Below are 17,007 nucleotides of genomic sequence, written 5' to 3' on the forward strand. Positions count from 1 at the left end.
ATAAGCTTTTAGTCTTACAGTGTTTTGGGAACTATAATGTAATTTAGCCATGTAAGAGAAGAAAATGAGATACAAATAATAGTTCAGTCGCTCAGTCGTATCCGACTCTCCACGACCCCATGAATCACAGCATTCCAGGCCTCCCTGTCCATCACCAACTCCCAGAGTTCACTCAAACTCATGTCCACAGAGTCGGTGATGCCATCCAGCCATCTCATTCTCTGTCGTCCCCTTCTCCTCCCTCCCCCAACCTTTCCCAGCATCAGAGTCTTTTCCAGTGAGTCAGAAATAGCTAGTAATGACAGAGCATTTATTTTATGCCTAGTACCATTCTGATTATTGAACATTATTATTTCATTACCACAGATTATGATATTATCACAAATAGGTGCCACAAATATAGAAACTATTTTTTATACTATGTAAAGTTGTAGAAACTGAGATAGTGACAGTTTAAGATACTTGCCAATAAATACTGAAGACTAGATTTTAACTTTGGCTGATCGACTTTACTTTTAGATATACTTCTTATATTCTACACTACTCTACACTGCAATCCTTTAAAGTGTGATTGGAACAGAGCCATGCTCATTCCTTTATGTATTGTCTGTGACCACCTTTGCGCTGCAGTAGCAGTTGAGTGGTTTTGACACAGCCCTATATGCCCTATTAAGCCTAAAATAATTTACTGTCATACCCTTTACAGGAAAAAATTGCCAGCTACTGTTCTAAGCCATTGAACTATCTTACCTTTGATCAAACTATGAAGGTCTTTTTTATTAGGAAAGAGGAGACACATTTATAGTTTAGATTATATGAATATATACTTGGTAAACCCAAGCATGAACTCAGAAACTGTTTGAAATAGTAATCATAAAGTCAGATAGTTTTCTTTTACCCTAATATGCAAAATTCAGTCAGCTTCCAATTTGTAAATAAGAGCCAGCTTTAGAAGAATTGGTGAATAGATCCAAGTCTCATAAGCAAAAAAAAAAAAAATATCTAAAGGTAAATGTAAAAAAAATGTGAAGGATCCAAATGAAGAGAAGTTTATACTGACTAAAAGAAAAAGAGATTGAATAAACAGCCCTGTCATTTCCTTGGCTGGGTGATTCAGCATTAAAAAAGGCTTTTTTTTAATCTAAATTAGTTTGTAAAATTAAACATCTTATTCAGAGTTCCAGGGGAATTGTTTTAACTTGATGAAATGATTCTAAAAATTCTGAAAGAAAAACATGGCCAATAAAAGAACAGGAATTTTCTGAAAACTAATTTTATGACTTCAAGATGTTAAACTGAACATATGTTAAAGTTTTGCCCTTCCACAGCAAACTTCAGACATACTTAAAGTTTTAATAAACTTCTGTTTGAAACAAGAAAGGGAGTTATCTCTGGAATGGAAAAGGAGTCACTCCCTAAAGAAACAAATGGGAACCCTCTCTGGTAATCCCTAAGAACTGCATTACTGATAGTTCAGGCCAGGGTTGTTGGCTTGAGATTTCCATGCTGAAGGGGTCTTTTTAGGCCAAAAGATGGGTGTGCTCAGTTGCTAAGTCATGTTTGACCCTATGACTATAGCCCACCAGGCTCCTCTGTCCGTGGAATTTTCCAGGCACATATACTGGAGTGGGTTGCTATTTCCTACTCCAGGGAATCTTCCTGATCCAGAGATCAACCTGCATCTCTTGCATCTGCTCAGTTGGTGTCTCTTGCATCTCCTGTGTTCGCACACAGATTCTTTACCACTGTGCCACGCAGAAGTTGGAGAAGATTGTAACCACAGAGCATCAAAACCTAGAGAATGTAAGCATCGCAAAACAAGGGCAACAAATCTTAACAAAAGGTTCACTTAGATACGGTGGAAAAAACAAAAGAATCTAAAAAGGATTATATTCCTCTGAGGAATAAAAGAGGGATTTTCTTCCACAAAGTAACAAACAGGAATTATGAAACAAATAGAGTGAATTACGAAAAACAAACTGTTACTGAATATTAACCTAAATATGTGTGAAGAATAGCAGATACACTCAGCTGAAGAGCTAATGAGTGACTGTAAGATAGATGTGAGGAAATCTCCAGCATTATACAACACAAAAAGTTACAAAGGAAAAGGTAAGAGACATGGAGAACCTCACCAGAAGTTACAACATCTGCCCTAATAAGAGTTCCAGAAGGAGGAAATGGAAGCTAAACTATATTTGAAGTAGTCATGGCCAAGAATGTTCCCAAACTGAACACACAAATCCTTAGGATTGAAAGATCTACCAAGTGCAAACTAAAATTTATACACATAATGATGAAGATATATAACTTATATTTTAACTTAAAATATACAGACACATCACGGCTTCCCAGATGGTGTGGTAGTAAAGAACTTGCCTACCAATGCAGGAGATGGAAGAGACATGGCTTTGATCCCTGGATTGGGAAGATCCCTTGGAAGAGGGCATGGCAATCCACTCCAGTATTCGTGCCTGGGAAATCCCTTGGACAGAGGAGTCTGGCAGGCTACAGTTCGTGGGCTCACAAAGAGTTGGACACAACTGAGCACACACACAGAGACACATCATAATAAACTTTAAAATATCAAGAATAAAGGCAAAATTTCTAAATGTTATCTATAGAAAAGACAATTCACTAACACAATTCCTATCAAGAAATGGCCATCTGACATTAGAATTCTTAATAAGAACTATATATGGGAGAAGACAAATGGTCTGAGGAATAAACTGAACTATAATTCTATGTTTAGCCATTCTGTTATTCAAGAGTGAAGGCAACAATAAAGACATTTTCTTATCTACTTAAAGTTATCATCTTAAGCAAAGGTACAACTGACAACACGACTGAGCAACTTCACTTCACTTTATACTGTGTATTACAGGATATTTAGTAACCCTTGCCCTCATTCATTAAATGCCAATAGGTGATTCCAGTCATTTGATAAACTAAAATACCTCCCACATATTTCAAAGAAAAGTGCTACGAGTCAAGAATTGTGTTCAATTGGATCTTAAAAATAAATCTTGAAAGTTAATTACAAAAAGGAAAATAAACTCGGAGGTAGTGAGATATAAGATACTATGTTGAACAAAGAAATTAGTAAATACATATTTAAAATTAGTAAATCTAAATAACTATTGACCACAAAAAAGAGAGAGAAAAAGTGTATGTGGTATACTAAATTTTCATGATAACAAATTTGGAATGTGGGTGGCTGAGAAAAGAATGAAGCAAAATAAAAATAAACTTCTCCCTTCAGATGAGACCAAAGTTATTCACTTTAGTTGTTAAATGCTAAGGTGAAGGATGTTAGGAAAAAGGTGAAAGGATTTAAAAGTAATAAGCACAGTAGTTCCCCCCTTATCTGCTGTTTGCTTTGTGTAGTTTCACTTACCTGTAGTCAACTACAGTCTGAAATGTTAAATGGAAGATTGCAGAAATAAATAATTCATAAGTTTTAAGTTGCATGCCATTCTGTGTAATGTTATTAAACATCTCGCTGTCCCACCCAGGACATGAATCGTCCCCTTGTCCTGCGTATCCACACTGTGTATGCCACCCTCCCGTTCGTATAGAAAAAACATAGAATATGTAGGGTTTGGTACTGTCCACTGTTCGGGTATCGTCTGGGGGTTTTGGAGCATATCCCCTGTGGATAAGGAGGGACTGTTGTACTAGAAGAAAAGGATTGTTAAAAGCTTTCAGATCAAGGGGCAGCAGTGGCGCTAGAGGGTAGATAGAACATACAGAACTTGATTCAGTCCGACAAGACTTAAAAGGAGACTTAAATGCATATATTTATCATGGAAACATGATAAATAAAAAGTGCAAAAATACAATGTCAGAAATAAGTTTAACTGTATTAATATAAAAGAAGACTAGTTGGTAAAGCTCACTGATTAAAATATAATATTAACTCAACATACGGCTAAAGTGAAGTGAAAGTCACTCAGTTGTGTCCGACTCTTCAACAAAGATAATTGGCTGTATTGGGTTGTTGTGCTGTGTTTAGTCATGTCTGACTCTTTGCAACCCTATGGACTGTAGCCCGCCAGGCTCCTCTATCCATGGAATTCTCTAGGCAAGAATACTGGAGTGGGTAGCCATTCCCTTCTCCAGGAATCTTTCCAACCCAGAGATCAAGCCAGGGTCTTCTTCATTGCAGGCAGATTCTTTCCCAGCTGAGCGACCAGGGAAGCCCATGGCTAAAACCAAAAGCCAATGAAATCACAACTAAAATACAATAATACATAAAGGTTGGAAATAAACTGATAAAAAAATATTCATTTAGAAAGTGTCTATACCTGGTGGATACCAAGACCAAAAAAACCCAGAAACTCTCTGGGATAATAAATTATTTACAGGAACAAAGAGGAAGTGTTCATTTTGATAAAAGCAAAATATTTAATAAGAACAGTTTTAATATAAATGGATTTAAAATATATGAAATGAAAATTATAGAACTGGAAAGGAAATAGAAAATCTATTATATTTTAAATCTATTATATATTTAAATATAAAATCTAAAATATATATATTTTATATATTATATAAAAATAATTATATTTGAGTCTTTAGTATAAATGTATTAAGACAAAAAGTAAACATATAGGAGATTCAGATAACATTTAACAAGCATGTATAATTCATATTTATCTAGAATTCTGACTCCAACATAATTTATATAGATTATTTTCAAATACGGATGGATTATTTTTATAGTAGTGTCCTAGGCCATATAGGAAGCCTTAATAAATTCCCTTTTAAAAAGTTATGTAGAACACATTCACTAATCAAAATGTAATGAACTTAGAATTTAACAACCAAAAGCCTCCTCAATGCATAAAAGCAGGTATTTAAATTACATATTTTAATAACTTCTAGATTAAGAAGGACTTTAAAGAAAAGTGATAAATGAACAATTACATCACATTGATATCAAAACCTGTGTGAGTCATACAAAGCAATACTCAAAGGGAACTTAAGAGTTTTAAAATCACTGGCAAGTCAAAATACTACATAAACAACATGATATTATTTATATTTTAAAATGTCTTTTTTTCCTGCACACATTTATGTATATATAATTTGTTCTTTTTGTTTGCTGAGATCTGGAAAGATACCCAACTCTTTATCAGTAATTATCTGTAGTATTCTAAGGGAAAAGTACATATGTGTAAAGTAATTTTTAAAAAATCAGTATGTCATTTTAAAAAGAGTAGTATGTAATTTGCCTTGTATTTTTAAATCACAATAAATGTGTGTTATTAATGGAAAACTCTCAATTGCTGATCTCTAAAAGTAAAACAGAAAAAATCTGGGATGAAATCCACAAATACATGAAATTATTAAATGATTAATGTGGCATTCAGACTAGTGGGGAGAAAGTGGATCATCATTTTGGTGCTGGGGATTTAGACAGCTATTTGATGGAGTAAAAAATGCTGGTTTCCCCATAGCCAATATAATCATACTCATGGTGAAAAACTGAAAGCCTTCCCACTAAAATCTGGGACAAGACAAAGATGCCTGTTCTCACCTCTTCTATTCAACATAGTATTGGAAGTTCTAGTCACAGAAATTAGACAAGAAATAAAAGGTATCCAAATTGGAAGGGAAGAGATAAAATTGTATTATATGCAGATGATATGATAATTATATAGAGAAAATTCTAAAGACTCACACAAAAACTACCAGAACTGATAAATTAATTCAGCAAGGTAACAGGATACAAGATTAACACACAGAAATTGGTTGCATTTCTCTATACCAGTGATGAAATATCAGAAAGAGAATGTGTGTATATATATATATATATATATATGTTTTAAAATCATATCTCCCAAAATAAAATACTTAGGAATAAACCTGACCAATGAGATGAAAGACTAATATACTTAGAACTATAAAACATTAATAAAGGAAACTATAGATGATTCAAAGAAATGGAAACATATCCCATGTTCTTGAATTGGAAGAATTAATATTGTTAAAATGGCCATACTGCCCAAAGCAGTCTACAAATTTAACATGATCCCTATCAAATCACCCATGACATTTTTCACGTAACTAGAACAAATAATCCTAAAATTCATATGGAATAATTACAAACTCAGAATTACTGAAGCAATGCTGAAGAAGAAGAACAAAGCAGGAGAAGTAACCATCTCAGACTTCAGACAATACTCCAAAGCTGTAGTAATCGACTTTATGGTACTGACACAAAAATAGACATATGATTAGTGGAACGGAATAGAGAACCCAGAAATAAACTCACATACCTTTGGTCAGTTAATTTTCAGTAAAGGAGGCAAGACTATGCAATGGGGGAAAAGATAGTCTTTTCAGCAGTGGTGTTGGGAAAGTTGGACGCCTGCATGCGAATCAGTGAAGTTAGAACACACCCTCACACCATACACAGACTAAACTCAAAATGGCTTAAAGAGTTAAGACATGACACCATAAAACTTCCATAACAGATCATATGATAACAAAACATTCTCTGGTAAGTATAACTCATACTGATGTTTTCTTAGGTCAGTCTCCCAAGACAATGGAAATAAAAACAAAAATAAATAAATGGGACCTAATCAATCACACAAGCTTTTTTACAGCAAAGGAAACCATAAACAAAAATGAAAAGACAACCTACAGAATGGAAGAAAAAATGATCCAAGACTGACAAGGACTTAATTTCCAAAAATATACAAACAACTCATATAACTCAACAACAACAAAACAAAAGCAAAAAAACCAGTGTAATTGGAAAATGAGCAGAAGACCTAAAGAAACATTTCTCCAAACAAGAAACATAGATTGCCTATAGGTACAGGAAAAGATGCTCAGCAGTGCTAATTATTAGAGAAATGCAAGTCAGGATTACACTGAGCTACCACCTCACGCTGGTCAGAATGGCCATCATTAAAAAGTCTGCAAATAACAAATGCCAGAGAGGATGTGGGGAAAACTTACATTCCCTCCTACACTGTTGGTGGGAATGTAAGTTGGGACAGCCACTGTGGAAAACAGTATGGAGGTTCCTCAGAAAATTAAAAATAGAATTGATGTGTGATTCAGCAATTCCACTCCTGGGCATATATCCAAACAAAACTCTAGTCCAAAAAGATACATGCACCCCTATGTTCATAGCAGCACTATTCACAATAGCCAAAACATGGAAACAACATAAAGGTCCATTAACAGATGAACGGATAAAGAAGATGTGGTGCGTATATACAATGGAATTCTACTCAGCCATAAAAAGGAATGAAATAATGCTATTTGTAGTCATATGAATGCAACTAGAGATTATCATTTTAAGTGAAATACGTCAGAAAAACAAATACCATATGTTATCACTTCTGTGTGGAATCTGAAGTATGACACAAATGAACCTATCTGTGAAACAGAAACAAGAATCACAAATGTAGAGAATAGATTGGTGGTTGCCAAGGGGTGGGGTAGGAGAAGAATAAAAAAAATGCAAGAGGATTTCTTTGGTGGTCCAGTGGTTAAGACCCCACACTTACAGTGCAAGGGACACTGGTTCAATACTTGGTTGGGGAACTAAGATCCCATGTGGTACGGCCAAAAAAAAAAAAATTCAGGGCTCCAATCTCATGCCAGAGTAATTTCATATGCCTCAAAATATTTAAAAATTAAAAAATACAAAGTCACACAAGTGCTTAATAAAATTACTAGATGAAAATGTGGATGAATATATGTTGGACTGGCAATGGTCTTTAGAAACACGACACAGGATATCTGGAAACTTGGCTACCAGAACATCATTCTCTTCCTCTTTGTTCTCAACTCCAAGCTGTGCCTTTCCCAAGCCTTGGGCTGATAAGACCTTAAGGGAGCTGGGTGCTGATGAAGACTCAGGCTTGTGTTCCTATCCCTGCAAAACATACAAGCTCCATTCCCCAAGGGTAGGAAGTTATCATGTGTAAGCTTAGATGGAGAGCAGCTGACCCCACAAAAGTTTGATGTTAGGACATCTGGGACCTGGAGGAGAGCTGATCCTGCATGAATGTCTTAGGTTTCTGGACTCTTATTAAAGACTTGGAGCTAAACAAGTGGGCTAAGCTATCTCTTAGTCACTTAAACAAGTGAGCTTAGTTATCCCAGAGGTTGGGAACATTCTGGAAGATAGGAAAGCAGAGAGAGATTCTAGGTACTTCTGGAGGGCGCTAACAACCTTAAACTATAGACCCACTGCATAAGAAACTTCTTTGATTTTCAATATCTATAAGGATTTCTGCCATTAAAAATACTACAACTGCTAGATCTGAGCCTAAAGAGCCAATACAAAACAAACAAAGAAATTTCCCAGCAGCTAGTGAAAAGACTGACAATTAAAATACTTGCCTAGTACAATAAAACTGCTGACAGAAAAAGGCAAAAACCTGAATTAAAAATTATGAGCACACAAGGAGATCTAAATGCAGCATGAAGAAAGATCTCTTGAAACTTAAAAATTGTGGCATTTCAATTCAAAGTACAGGAAAGAAAAAGGAACATGGAAGAGTGGTAATAATAAAACACATTCTAGTAAAAAGAAATTGTTCTTAAGCTGAAAAACTATCATAAATGCATATCAAAACAAAAGAACAAACAAAAAACCCTACATTTTGGAACAGTTCTCAAGCTTTAGTTTGGACTGATGGAAGAGGAAAAATAAAAAAGAAGACACTCCTAGGCATAAATTCTGATTCGAATGTGTAAACTGTAAAAACAAAGAGGAAATTTTTATGTTTCCAGGCAGAAAGAGTTAAGTTTTTAACAATGGAAAGTAGAAAGATTAGAGTGGCATCAGACTTCTTAAGAGTACAGCTGAAACTCGAAAAGAATGAAATTGCATTTCACTTAGATGAAGGTATGCAGCCTAAAGATCTTATTCTCAACCAAGCTGTGCCTCTCGGGGTGGAAAAAAAAGATTGTCAAAGATATGCAGGAACTCAGAAAATAAATTACCTAAGCACCCTAGCTGAGGAAAATGTCTGAAAAAAGACTAGCCAAACCAAAAAGAACCAGAGACCTCATGAAGGTGGATGATAAAGAGAAAGCATTGAAAAGGGATGAATACTGATAAATGTATATTTAATAGATAATTAATTTAGACTGGGAATGTGAATTGTGAGTGCTAAATAAAGATTCTGGAAATGGCAAGACAAAATGCAAGCCAAATTCTAATAATTACTAGACTATGCCAACAGATTGTAAGAGTTTGCAGTGAGTTGGGGATACCCAGGAGAAGAATGGGAACAGAGAGTATTCAGGAGGCTTTATTCTGTTTGAATGCAAGTAGGGAGAATGTGTCCTGGTGGATGAGGAAACCATAATCTTACTAGGAGAAGCAAGTCTCATCTTGCTTACCTATAAGAGAGTGTTTTACTAGGGTAATGTTTAATGGCATTTTAAAAAAAAGGAAAAGCAGAATCAGATTTTAAAGGGGAGAAATGTAGTGAATGGTGGTTTTGTTGCACCAACAAAACAGAAGAGGAGTATTGTCAGTTGTATCAGTAATTATGCTAAATGAGGATGGACTGAATTTTTCAACTGAATATTGGCTTAAAAAAAAAGACAGCTAAATGCTATTACAAGAAAATTAGAAGAAAATGGGTATGAAATATCCCATTACAGGTGGACGTAAACCCATGGAAATCAGGATTATCAATACCAGATATTACTAATATTATATACAATGAACAGAATAAATTTTGTACTACAGTAAAAAAAAATCAATGAAAATATAACAAACACAGACCTGTACACACTATACTACATGACTGCTAAATCCATAAATGGAAACCTATTAAAATTCAAGAAGTAGATCAAAATACAATGATAGAAGGAAATTTCAGTATTTATCTCATTACACAAATCTAATATATGTAAATTGAGTAAAGATATAGATGAGCTTACTAACACAATCAGTAGACATGAGATGATGTAATAGTTAAGAAGAAAACTCTGCCTGTATTAAACATACACATGACATACAACAGAGAAAGACCATTATACTAGATACTGCATGGTTTGCGGGGTGGTGGATATAGAGACAAATCAGGATCATCATGGGTTTCCCTTGTGGCTCAGCAGGTAAGGAATCCGCCCGCAATGCGGGAGACCTGAGTTCAATCCCTGGATTGGGAAGATCCCCTGGAGAAGGGAAAGGCTACCCACTCCAGTATTCTGGCCTGGAGAAGTCAATGGACTGTATAGTCCATGGGGTCACCACGAGTCGGACAAAACTGAGTGCCTTCCGCTTTCACACTTTCAGGATCATTATCCTCAAAGAACTGATAATCTGGTTGAGAAAACAGATGAGTTGAACAAATACTTTGACATGAAAGGTGACCTGATTAAGCACAGAGTGCTGTGAGAACATGGAGGACAGTGGGGTTGCTATCTAAGATGAGGCAGATCATCAAAAAATGGGGGGGGGGCATGCTGGCTTCTAAGATTAACCCCAGAGGTAGATTATGAATACATTTGTTGAAAAGCAAAAGGACATTTTGACCAGAAGTGCTCTGGAAATAGGCAGAGGAGAGAGACAAATTCATGCCTGCAGAACAACTGAAGTCTTTTATTGGGATGGAATAGGATGACAGGTACTGAAAGGTAGAGAGGTAGACAGGGGACTTATGAAGATCCTCATAGGTGTAACCCTGAAAACTTAAAACTGAATTTATTTGATGAGGTTTACAAATGTAGAGGAAAGATTGGAGACAAGGAGGCCAGTTGTGATTCTGTTGCATGCAGTAATCCATGTAAGAAGTGGTGAGGACTTGAAGACAAGGGAGGAGGCGAGTGTAAAGTACAGGTACAAATGATGGGAAGGAGGTAAAACTGACAGGAAAGCTGGATTAGCTATGAGGACATGAGGAGTCATAGATAAATTCATTCAGGCTTCTGGGTTGGGTCATGCTTGACCTGTGATGCTGTTCATGGAGATAGGTAATAACAGAGGGTACTGTGTGTGGGAGGGAAGAATGGTGACTTCAGATTTAGGTATATGTTGATTTTGAATTTTGTTGGGATACCCAGGTGGAAATGACAGATATGACCTGGAGCACAAGAGCAAAGCCTGGGCCAGAGAAACAGATTCAGCAGCCACCAGTGCATTAACAATAGTGCATTAACATGAAAGTAGGTGAGACCATACAGGTATGTTGTGTAGGTAGTGAAAAGGGAAGAATATTGAGGACAGCAGCCTCTTGAAATACATACCTTTAAATGCTAGAAAAATAAAAGGAGTCCAAGTAACTGCTGACCTTTGCCAAAGCAGTTATGTATTAGAAGGAGGAGGCAGAACAAAACAGAAGGGGAAGTAAAGAATTCTTTATATTAAATCTCAGGAAATAAATAAGATGGAAATTAATATTGAAAGTAATCAGTAGCACAAATAGTTATCATGTCATTTGATTAAACCAGTTAAAAGTTTTATAACTTCCCTGAAGAGTTTATAATAAGACCATTTATAAGTTCATAAGAGTTTGTAAGATTGAAGACTTAACTTAGATTTCATTAATCTATGACAGCCAGGAAACAATAGATGTTAGAAGTTTCTGCAGATATAAAACCACTGTTAGAATTGTTCTGTCCCCTCTCAAAATGGTCATGCAACATTATTGATAGTATCAGTAACTCTAATAACTTTCAGAAGCTAAGTAACACACTGAAATATTGAATATTGAAGCTGACGCTCCAGTACTTTGGCCACATGATGGGAAGAGCTGACTCATTGGAAAAGACCAATGATGCTGGGGAAAACTGAGGGCAAGAGGAGAAGGGGGCAACAGAGGATGAGATGATTGGATGGCATCATTGACTCAATGGACATGAGTTTGAGCAAACTCTGGGAGATAGTGATGGACAGAGAAGCCTGGCGTGCTGCAGTTTGTGGGGTCGTAAAGGGTTGGACATGACTTAGCGACTGAACAACAAATACACCTAGATAATCTAGACTTCATTATAGGAGTTTGCTATCCCATTCAGTAAATTCAACTTAGAAATCAATGAAGTTTTATTATAATACATATTCAGTTATGATCTGAAGCATCTTAGTCTGCAAGCTATACTAGTCTAGTGTGGATCACAATAAACTGTGGAACATTCTGAAAGAGATGGGAATCCCAGACCACCTGACCTGCCTCTTGAGAAACCTGTATGCAGGTCAGGAAGCAACAGTTGGAACTGGACATGGAACAACAGACTGGTTCCAAATAGGAAAAGGTGTACGTCAAGGTTGTATATTGTCACCTTGCTTATTTAACTTATATGCAGAGTACATCATGAGGAACGCTGGGCTGGAAGAAGCACAAGCTGGAATCAAGATTGCCGGGAGAAATATCAATAACCTCAGATATGCAGATGACACTACCCTTATGGCAGAAAGTGAAGAAGAACTCAAAAGCCTCCTGATGAAAGTAAAAGAGGAGAATGAAAAGGTTGGCTTGAAGCTCAACATTCAGAAAACAAAGATCATGGCATCTGGTCCCATCACTTCATGGGAAATAGATGGAAAAACAGTGGAAACAGTGTCAAACTTTATTTTTTTGGGCTCCAAAATCACTGCAGATGCTGATTGCAGCCATGAAATTAAAAGACGCTTACTCCTTGGAAGGAAAGTTATGACCAACCTTGATAGTATATTAAAAAGCAGAGACATTACTTTGCCAACCAAGGTCCGTCTAGTCAAGGCTATGGTTTTAACAGTGGTCATGTATGGATGTGAGAGTTGGACTGTGAAGAAGGCTGATCGCCGAAGAATCGATGCTTTTGAACTGTGGTGCTGGAGAAGACTCTTGAGAGTCCCTTATACTGCAAGGAGATCCAACCAGTCCATTCTAAAGGAGATCAATCCTGGATGTTCGTTGGAGGGACTGATGCTAAAGCTGAAACTCCAATACTTTGGCCACCTCATGCGACGGGTTGACTCACTGGAAAAGACTCTGATGCTGGGAAAGGTTGGGGGCGGGAGGAGAAGGGGACGACGGAGAATGAGATGGCTGGATGGCATCACCGACTCTCTGGACATGGGTTTGAGTGTACTACGGGAGTTGGTGATGGACAGGGAGGCCTGGCGTGCTGTGATTCATGGGGTCGCAGAGAGTCGGACACGACTGAGCGACTGAACTGAACTGAAATGAGACTAGTGTAGTAGTTTTATTATCTAGGATGACATAAGCATTTATAAAAGACATTTTATGTCTCTGTGAATTTACAGAGTGAAAATTATATCCCTGCTGGTTTCCAAGATTCTAAGAAAAGTTGATATTTAAAAGAACCTCAATTTTCAATACAATTTCAGTACAGATTCAGAAAATTTCAGTAATAAGTTTCAAGCAGATAGGACACTCAGACTTTCATGTTATCTTCCCTGGAAGAGATGAAGGAGTGTACAGTATGAAGGTCAAGGGAAAGGTGGAAGGAACAGCACTTGCACAGTCTCTGAAAGGGGAAGAACTTGGCATCTCCAAAAAGAATAAGTGGCCAGAATAGAAGCATGGAGAGCAGTTAAGAGGCTACTGCAAAAATACAAATCAGAGAAATACAGTGATAGCATGGACTGCTTACAGTGGCTAACAAGTTGATGAGACATGATTAGATTCAAAATATGATAGGAAAATAGGGAACAGGACCTTCTGATGACTTGTATATGGAGTGCTGGAGAAAAGTCATGAATGATGCTTAGTTTTAGGCTGAGTTATTTGGTTAATGGAAGCTCTGGGGAATAGGGAACCTTGGAAGGAGCAGATTTGAGCTGTTGTCAGGAGGGTGGGAAGAGAAGCATCAAGCGGTCTGATTTAGACTTAGGAAAGAATTTGAATAACCAGTTTACTCAAACAAGCTCATTCTACTGTATATATTTTCCCTATTTGCTTAAGCTATCCAGAAATTCATACTTCACTTTGTAAAGATTGTCTAATAAAGCCACTATGTAGGAGAAATTCAAGGTAGAGGAGGCAGTGCTTGACAAACTACCTTAGCATGTAATTCTAATAAAAAAATGAAAATTTAACATACTAGGAAATAGAAGGAACAGATAAGTGGGTGAAACTTTCTTGTAAAGACATTGGTGTGAAGTGACCAGATTCAGGATATACCTTATGTCAACAAATCTTACAGAGAAATATTGTTTATATGTAGTATATGTAATATGAGTAATCAAGACAGACTTCCTCAATGAGATCAAAACCAAGAATTGTGAAATTATTTAATTTATGGTTCTTTTGTGAAGGTCTTTGTATATAGATAAGATATTTGTGGTGACTCAGGAAGATTGAGCCCAGAATCCTAGATCTCCTTTAAAACAGACTATGATACCAAGTTCAACCCAAGTAGAACTAATAGAACCTTTCTGGTATCCTTTGTAATTAGGTTCAGAAGCTGAGTGACTTCTAGGAGTCGAGGGGTTGAATCTCTAATTTGGGGAAATGATCCACTACCGGGAAACCACTGTGCTGTCCCAGAACATAGTCTCAGAGTCTGGCAAAACTGCTGGACTGATGTCTTTATTAAAGTAAGCCTCAGGGTAAAATTCTCTCAGTCCTAAAGTAGAATTATAATAGAACACATTAAGAAGTAAGATTTAAACTTACATTTTTACTAAATAAAATACAGTTTTTCAAGTGTAATAAGCATTTAAAGTGAGCCATTTTGAGAACATGGGGTCGGGGTGGACTTGTTTGTGTCATTCAGCACTATTTTCCCAGCATCAGCATAGAGAGGTACTCTGATATTTTGATATGCGAATAGGTAAATTAATGAAGCCTCATATTAAGAACTATGGGCTCATTTAGTGATTTTTTTAAAGACACATTTCTTCACTAGAGGGTGCTGTGTAAGCATTCAATACTTTTAAGAGTGTAATCTTCATATTTTATTTGCTGGTAAATTGGATTTTTAGATTTTTTTTCCCCCTGATTTGTGAAAAGCTTTCCCATTTCTTTGCTCTCAGAACAGTACTGATGGTTAAGTTCAGCCTTTGAAGAACTGTTAAGGGCAGCATTGACACAGTTGTTTCTTTTCTTCCTCCTCCTCAGGAGACTTATGACACCAATCATGTATGCTGCACGTGATGGCCACCCTCAGGTTGTTGCTCTCCTTGTTGCCCATGGAGCAGAAGTTAATACCCAGGATGAGAATGGCTATACTGTGAGAACCGACTCTACAGTGCTCCTTTTTATCTCTAGGACATTGATATCTTACTATCAGTAGTTCACAGAAAGGTCTTAAGAAGTAAAAATTACAAAAGGGCTGGGATGTAATTGCTGTTCTGTAAAGAAAAGCAACAGTTTCAATGAGAAAAAAGAAATTATCTGCCTCTGTTGGTCAGCACCCTTGACAAAAGAAACTGTAACACACAGCAAAGCCTGGATTCTATTAGACTACAAATAGAATTCCTTTTTATAGAAAACAGTTCTCTGATTGGCAGATAAATTGTTTTACTCTGTAACTTCACTTGACTGAGTAAGACATTATTTGGTTTTACAAAATCAGTGAACACTGGCGGTCTGCTTTGCAATTACAACATTGGAAATATGTTTACATTATATTGTGAAATGATAAGATTGCATCATTCCATTAATTAACCATGTTCACTTTTTTATTGTGCCATAAATACTGTTGAGAAGTTTTCTTCTGTGTTATATATACTCCCTCTTTTTAAACAAACTTCCCCCCCCCCCCCACTTACAGGCTTTAACATGGGCAGCACGTCAGGGTCATAAAAATGTAGTTTTGAAGTTGCTTGAACTTGGAGCTAATAAAATGATACAAACCAAAGATGGAAAGACACCAAGTGAAATTGCAAAAAGAAATAAACATCTAGAGGTATCCTGTTATTTAGCTAATTTTTCTTAGTTTACATTAGTGTTTGTAAAACTTTTATATGATTTTGTTAGAACTCACTACTATAATAATAATTTATCTATTATTAAATGTTTCAGTATGTAATTTTCTCCCAGCCAGGTAATGAAAACTTTAGTTTACTAGAGTATTTATCTTTTTACTAAATAAGAGGCATTTATAATGTAGTGATTTAAAAGCTATATAAAGGGATAATAAAGTCTTATCTGGCCCTAGAAATAAAGTTGTAACAGACTATTTAAACACTTCCAACTGATTTTCAAAAATAAGTGTATTGACGTAGCTAGTAAAATTTTAAAATTTGCACACGTAAACTATTGTTTTTAAATTTTAATTAACACATATTAGACAATTTAAAAATTAAATCCTTTGAACTACATTTACTCCTATACATTTGACAAGGTATATAGTCAAGTAATAACATATGTAGGTATATGATTTACTGTCATTCAGATAGTAAAGTGAATATTAAATATTTGACATACATTAAATAATTTTATTGATATAAAGTTTTGGTCTAAATATGAAAGCTTTCAGCCAATAATTTCTAAGCAAGGATAAAATATAGTACAATTCTAAATCTAAGTTATATAGTTCAAGATCTTCTAAAACTGAGTTTCTGATTTTGGAAGCTTATGACATTCCAAAGTTTCCACCATACAGTAATCAGACCATGTCACTTTTATTGCATGTAAAATGACTTCCTCTATTTTTAAGCAGCCTATAAACATGCCTATCATTTTATAGTTCATATCTACATTTCCCATATTATTCTGGTGTAAGTGCTAATCACTGAAGCCCTGTGAGACTTTAAAAAGAAATTTACAGTTTTTCTCCTAAGCTTTGAAAATTTGAAAACTTTTTATTAATATACTGCATTATTAAAATTAGGGTGGATGATACTGAATTTGACATACTAAGAAATCTATGAATATCAAAGATTATTTTGAGTCATAAATTGTGTCCTGAAGTGAGATTTGATTTTGTATCTTGACTGATTATATGACTTAACCTTAACTTACTAAAAAGTTAGAACTAAGAAGTTTTCAAAAACTAAGGAATTTCACATGTCTTTAAGGTGTACAGTTGAGGTTTATGTACCTTAGTCATGCTTCTTACTTTCTC

The 17,007-nt window shown here is 35.8% G+C and overlaps 1 protein-coding gene across 1 annotated transcript in view; it reads left to right on the forward strand.

Moving 5' to 3' along the window:
- ASZ1 (ankyrin repeat, SAM and basic leucine zipper domain containing 1) overlaps positions 1-17,007 on the forward strand; it is a 71,979-nt gene that overhangs the window by 38,866 nt on the left and 16,106 nt on the right. Inside the window, exons 5-6 of the mRNA XM_055420241.2 lie at positions 15,057-15,168; positions 15,712-15,846. Coding sequence (XP_055276216.2) covers positions 15,057-15,168; positions 15,712-15,846 — 247 coding nt within the window. The remainder of the gene's footprint in view (positions 1-15,056; positions 15,169-15,711; positions 15,847-17,007) is intronic.

This window comes from Moschus berezovskii, chromosome 3 (genome assembly GCF_049115385.1).
Source record: "Moschus berezovskii isolate FMDL1 chromosome 3, NW_MosBer_1.0, whole genome shotgun sequence".
In the NCBI taxonomy this organism is placed as follows: Eukaryota; Metazoa; Chordata; class Mammalia; order Artiodactyla; family Moschidae; genus Moschus; species Moschus berezovskii.